The following is a 6,747-nucleotide window of genomic DNA, read 5'->3' on the forward strand; positions in this document are numbered from 1 at the left end:
ATTTAAATATTTCATGGCCTGATGCTTGATTAATTAAGCACAGGGACAAATTTACCTTTTTTAAAATACATATATTCATGCTTGCCATAGTGCGTAGGAAGTACAGCATTGTAGGCCGAATGAATGTTGGAATTATAGCAACAACAACAGTAGATCCCTGATTGTGTATGTTGGTATTTAAAATGAATCTCAGACATCCAATACACTATGATACATTATAGTTAGTTAGTTAGTTATTTAGAGAGGGTGGGTTTCCCCATGCACTGCGACCAGTTTGATCTATTGTGCTTCCCTCTATGATATTCTACCAGTCTCTATACCCTACCAATAAATGGTGCGTACCATCAGTCCTGCCAAGCAAGCGAGTTCGGCCACTTGCTTAGCGGTGTCTATAATGCTTCCCCCATCTATCAGAGGCCTTAGAGACTATTGTTGTGCGGGAAATGTCCTGGAATTTGGCGCAGTGATCCCCTTTGGGGATATGAGGTTCTTTTACGTGCCGTGAAGTTACGACACGGGACACACAGCTTAAAGTCCCTCCCAGAGGACTTGTTCCCTGAATTTTTCCGCCCCTAAAAATTCGACGACCTCCGCCGGGTATTTGAACCCGCGTACTACGAGTCATGAGGTGGGAACGTTACCTCTAGACTATGGAGGCCGCTTAGATACATTATAACTGTAGGTCATGCATAATGTGAGACAGGATATTCATCTATTTTGGCTAGAACATCTCTCAGGGGAATAGATCAAAGGTAAGACATTGTAGAGAGCATAATATTCAAGCATACCTCGAAGAAGTAGGTTTGAATATGTGAATGCAATGAACTGACTCCGGATAGGGTCCAGTAGAGGTTTTTGTGAAATTAGTAATTTATCTTCAGGTACATTAAAATTGGGAAATCTCATAGTGATTTGAATGACTGTCTTCTCAGAAGACTATGTGACATGGAGGTAATTATTTAAAAAATGAGAGTATTGTATTTACTTATTTCAGCTGGGGTTCTGGGGCCAACCCTTGGGGTCCAGAGAAAGAAGATCAGTTTTCAAAGCCCAATCACTGGGATGGCATGCTTGAAGTGGTTGGTGTTACTGGCGTGGTACATCTCGGTCAGATCCAATCAGGCTTTCGTTCAGCCTTGAGAATCGCTCAGGTGAGGGTGGCGCAGTCTCATATTTTGAATCAGACTGACTGCAGCATTCTCTGTTCTTTACATACAGTGCTTGTGTATTTTCACAGGGTGGCCACATAAAGATCCACCTGAATTCTGACATCCCAGTGCAGGTGGATGGAGAACCCTGGGTTCAGAGCCCAGGGGATGTCGTCGTTCTTAAATCAGCTCTCAAGGTAAAGAACTGACACACTGGAGCATATTTATAACATAATATACATAATTTCAAAATCACATATCATTGTTCTATAAATGCAATAGAAGTTTTACTTTCTCAAACATAAGTTTAATATTAGTTTGAAATATGAAATACTTAGGTTGAATGGATTACCAGTAAGTGCTGATTGGTTTAGAATATGTTTCAGTGCTTCTCAGAGTCATCCTGCTGTGAATTTTGAGATTCGTTATAGTTCATGCTAGAATAGACAGCATCATAATTAACTGTAGTTTTGTAGAGCTAATTTATTTTTTCTCCTGTTGGCATTGCTGTTTTTCTTGCTCTGGTAATGCACCTATTCATTGTTAGCCTGTCTTGAACCTGGACCCTATCACTTAACATAAAAGTGCATGTCACACATCTTAGTCATAATTCCATCCATTCCTCCAAACATCAACTAATATTCCCCCATTCCTCTTGACTGCAGGCAACCATGCTGAAGAAAAATAAGATCAAGCGGCGTAACACTGAACCGTCCATCTTGCCAGCAAACGGGGAGGGGGGGAAGAGCAGTGATGACTGAATCCATTCCCTGCCCTTCCATAACATACTGGTGCAGACTGGGGGTTTGGAAATCACACTACCTCTGGTGTTTATTTCTCCTTCATGTGCCATCTTCCAAAAGGACACAATTCCTTTAACTACAAGCCTTCATATATGTGGACATGCGTGTGCATGTGACATTTGGTGTTGTTGAGGCGCAAGAGTGGCATGTGGTTTTTCTTTTGTGGTTAACCCCCAGGTTGCACCATACTGTTTTGTTAATTTTTCTTGTGTACTTAATGCACCCTGCCTGTGACCCTGATTTAGCTGCATCTATCCTTAGCATTTTAATCTTACTGCAGCTTCTTCAGTAGTTTCCTCAAACTTTTGTATATGTGAGGGTGAGATCCACTTTTTAAGTATTGACGTCAAATTCTTCTCTTTCCTTTGCACTGTTTTTTTTGCCCCTTCCAATGACCTCCCCCTCCCCGTAGGCCACTATGTTGAAGAAGATGAAGGGCAAGATGAAACGACGCAACACAGAGCCACTGATGCTGGTGTCACCAGGTGCTCAGTTTGTGCTGCCTCAAGATGCATCAGCTAACCATAACAACACTGTGTTCTGAAGAAGGAGATGCGTTGTGTTGCCTGCTTCTTGCCATCTGGTGGTGCCATGAAGAAAGATGAAAAGTTCTACAGTCAAATAAACATGGTGAATAATGGAAAATCAGCACACAAAACTATAACCAGCATGGTTATGTTGGTTCTGATTGTTGTGCAACAGTGCGACCTTTTGTTGTTCATTTAATTTTTCCTTGTGATTGCCAGTTTGTAGGTTAAGGTAGATCTCATTTTCTGTGCCCTCCCACCTCTCCTGAGGAAGTGCCGTGCCGAAAAATTTGGGTCCACCCCGCACGATAAAAGGAACCAAAAGTTGTTCCTTCTTGCAGTATTAACATGTCCAAGGGCCCAATGATGATGGTACGGCCATGTACAGTAACTAGTCACTCACAAATCCCAAGTGATGCGATGTGTGTGTTCTTTCTCAAAACTGGGCATGTGTTTTCACAACAGTCATGTGAGCGACTGCATGTACGCTTAAGTTTTGCATTTATGTTCTCTAGTAATGTATACTGTAATGATAACTATTACGTTAAAAGTATGGTATTTTACCAATGGACTTGAACAAGACAACAGGCTTTTTGCTGTTGTTCCTTGTTCGTGAACAGTGTAGGAAGCACAATGGAGCATAGAAAAAAGTTGTTACAATGTATTATTAAGTATAGATCTATTTTATTGTTGGTCATAGTATTGTTGTGGATCTGATTCTCAGATCTTAATGCGGTTTATACCGTAAATTTAGTCGGTAGAGAGTTGGATGACATGGTAGGCTGGTATCTGAGGTTCTCCTATAACCTTCAATTCTGAATGGTATTTCTCTTCCGACTTATGTCGGCATATTTCTAGTCATAAGAATCTTGCATGAAGGCAGGATTTCAGTCACATCTGGCCATTAAGGTGAACTCACAACGAAACAACCCCACCTGATGGGGCTCGTCTCAGTTTGAGAATGGACAGATCCTGTTGGATCGAAACTTGTTCGGCCTTATGATTACTACCACATATGTACTGGTGGCTTATAAGTAGCCACTCATACATTTAATACACTTTATTCTAAATGTGAAGTGTACATAAAGAATTCATGTATAACCTGATACTGACAAAATAAAGCTAGAACTTTGTCACTTTGAGTACAGAATAGTGACACTGTTCAGCTAAAGAAACATATTTCTATATGTAAAACATTCCACGAGGATAAATGAGCACATCTAATGAGACTGAAATTGGGCAACAAAAATATTACAACTGCCCAAAAGAGAGTAACCTCCCTGATGGCTCATACCATCTAAGGCAGACAGCTGTATGCTGTGCTCCCTTAGTTAAACATCGTTGGAATATCAATATTACAATCAGAATGTGACACCTATTAATCCACCCAGTTTCTCTGTGCACATGCTCTTGTAAGGGATACAGGGACATGAGGCATCTACTTAAGTCGTTCAGAGAATGTTTATTATCCAGTTGGTATTAAGTCTGAATTTGTGAGAAGTTATAAGGTGCAAGCAATAGTTTGAATTGTCAGCTCCAAGAAGTAGAAGAATATTACAAATCAAAATGGTTGTTTGAATCAAGTCAGGTAGTGAGTGGTTGTCATTATCCCAATTCTGGGAGGGACTACTTAGATACTTATTTTTGGAATCGAGAGTGCAAGTGATAGTCACTGAGAAATGTTCTGCTGGATGATAGTTGTAAAGCAGCTTGCATCCCTTGATAGCAAGTGCCAGGATCTGGCAGGACCAAGCACCGGCCGCTTTCGGCTGATGCCACTTTGGCGCTTGGTAGTCATGCGCTCACATCTAGTCAATACCCCATTCTGTAGACTCCCCTCATGCTGGATGTCAAACCATTCATGTCTGTTCTCTCATATTCATTTCCAGTTTTAAAGTGCTAAAAGAATACAAAATTCAATGGGAGTCTGGCTCCTGACCGGAAGTGGACTTCCAGTCTCCCAATTCCTAATCCGCCAGGTGTGTATGGGGCTCAGTTGTTCACGAGTTGCTATTCCGGGGCTCACCTCTTGAACATTACGCATGTTTGGCGGATTGGTGAAGCTGTGTGTTTACAATTTGACCAAGCATCGTGTTGCTGTTGCATTGCATTATACTAGCTAACGTTATATTAAACTATAATAAAACTCAATGTGCTATGTTTTCTGTCGTCATTATGTCCAACCGAAATGGTGGAAAGTCTCAAAAACAGTCGGGTATTGCATTGCGTAGACTCAGAATGAGACTTCTCAGTGTTATTGAGAACTTTTCACCACCAACTACATTTTGGACTATTCCCGGAACACTCGCGATATCACTGTGAACGGTGTTGGCGTCTTACACATTAATTCATCTTCCTGGAATGGTTCAAGCGATGGAAAGTATTTTAATGAGTCTATTGCAATAAGGTCATTCTACATACATGACATATATGTATATGATGTGATGATGGTAATATAGATTATATCATAACTTGTGAAAATAGAAAAATATTAAATGTAACTTCCGAAACCACACTATATTATTTTCCTTCAGGCCCCATCCTTTGTCATTCCTTGAACACAGAATCCATTTGAGAACAATGTAGTTTGATTGGCTGGTGGAAACAGAAAATATTAGAACTCTGCAAGTATTTAAAGTGATTTGTTTCCTGGATTTTCACAAGGACCCTGTGCACAATTGCCAGTTCCAGTGATTGCACCATCATCAGTTATCTGTCAGACTCCAGTTTTTGAGCTAAGTGCAGTAACTCTTTAACAAAAGATATTTCTCTTTTTGTTTCTAGTCTTTGTCTTGTCTTTGAACACATTGTCTTTTCCATCCCCCTCTCTCCAAGAGTTATATTGTGCTCCTGACATGGACATTCTCTAGAAATATGTTCCGATTTGTTTATGCATGCACCAGTTAGAAGACAGAATCCCCACTACTCAGTGGATGATAGGTAGCACAGTGATGTTTACATCTTGAAGATGAAGAATACTAATTTGTCCATAGTGGGCAAACTCACCCTTTGAAAAGCTCTCCTTATTTTTATCACAAACAGGTTGTTCATGGATAGTTTCTAACAAAAACCAAAATCCATGATATCTGTCTTGCATTTTCATATCGTTATGATTAAAAGAGTTTCTGTCCCTTCCCATGTCAAACATTTATGTTTGTCCTATACAACAAGGGTATCAACCTAAGAAAATGTTTAATTGTAGCTCGTGACGTATATGAGATGCGCACGTTTTTCATTCATTCTTTGCACAAAATGATTGTATAAGAAGCTGGTATGTATCTGTATGCGTGCTTTACTCCAAAACAAATGTCTGTGAGAGTTGTACTAACTAAAGTTCTCAAGCAAATTTGTTTTGAGTCCATATCAGTCAATATAACAATTATGTACATAAAGCTAATATGAACTTCATATATTTTCCGAAAAACAGTTCATGCTTGCGTGTGACGCAAAATATGGATCTCATTGATGTTTACGTCTTTTACTTAATATACAGTATTACAGTTTGTACAGTTTTGGTACATTGTACCAATAATTTGGTGTGAAGTAATGCCGTAGTCGTGTTTATTATTTGGCTCCATGACGACGAACTCAAGTAATTAATATAACACAATAAAATGTCATACAGTATTTCTCGTGGATTTGGGAGATGCTTGGCTCGAATCTTGGCCAGGACACCGGATATCATCCTGAAGATGGTGGCAGCCATGACATCAGAATGCACGGTTTTTCATGCCAGAAGACAGAATTATTACGTACATGTTAAGACGTGTGTATTGGACCAAACTTACGAAATTAGTAACCATATATAAACCCCTAGGAGGAGGATTGGAATGACCAAGAAATTATGAAATCAAGAAGTAATAGGTTGTTAAGGGTTATGAACAAACAATTTTAATCCTTGTACAGCGTTATACACTCTTTGCTTTAAACTGCTCCACAACGACCCGTTCCTAGTGGCGAAGGATATCATTCAGGCTGTAGATGTCATAGATCGCATAGATGATGCTGAAATCTACGTTTGTAGCCAATGGCACAACTTATTACAGCCATTTTCAAATTTTGGATGTTGCATGAAGAGAAGGAATCGAAGGTTCAAAATTTTAAATATTATAAGATGCTGAAACTTTGTGCTATTTAGAGTTGCAATATAATGTTTCTAAATGGGTTGATATAAGACCGAGCAAGTAAGTTAGAAATTGGCCCTGTTCGATAGGACAGATATTTACGTGTTCATGGACCCGTGGTTGTAAGCAGTTGATAAGTTTGCTT

At 39.6% G+C, this 6,747-nt stretch overlaps 1 protein-coding gene across 7 annotated transcripts in view; it reads left to right on the plus strand.

The window, feature by feature from the left end:
• Positions 1–4,057, plus strand: part of LOC111872221 (diacylglycerol kinase theta) — a 138,013-nt gene extending 133,956 nt beyond the window's left edge. For 4 of the 7 annotated variants that reach the window (XM_023865884.2, XM_023865887.2, XM_023865885.2 and 1 more), the window contains 3 exons: positions 995–1,151; positions 1,238–1,345; positions 2,364–4,057. In XM_023865884.2, coding sequence (XP_023721652.1) covers positions 995–1,151; positions 1,238–1,345; positions 2,364–2,495 — 397 coding nt within the window. In that variant the 3' untranslated portion in view covers positions 2,496–4,057. Of the gene's footprint in view, positions 1–994; positions 1,152–1,237; positions 1,346–1,813 lie in introns of all 7 variants that reach the window. The other 3 variants (XM_023865886.2, XM_023865890.2, XM_023865889.2) reach the window with 1 other exon arrangement.
• The last annotated feature ends 2,690 nt before the right edge of the window (positions 4,058–6,747 follow it).

The sequence above is a fragment of the Cryptotermes secundus genome, unplaced genomic scaffold (genome assembly GCF_002891405.2).
Source record: "Cryptotermes secundus unplaced genomic scaffold, Csec_1.0 scaffold782, whole genome shotgun sequence".
Taxonomy (NCBI): domain Eukaryota; kingdom Metazoa; phylum Arthropoda; class Insecta; order Blattodea; family Kalotermitidae; genus Cryptotermes; species Cryptotermes secundus.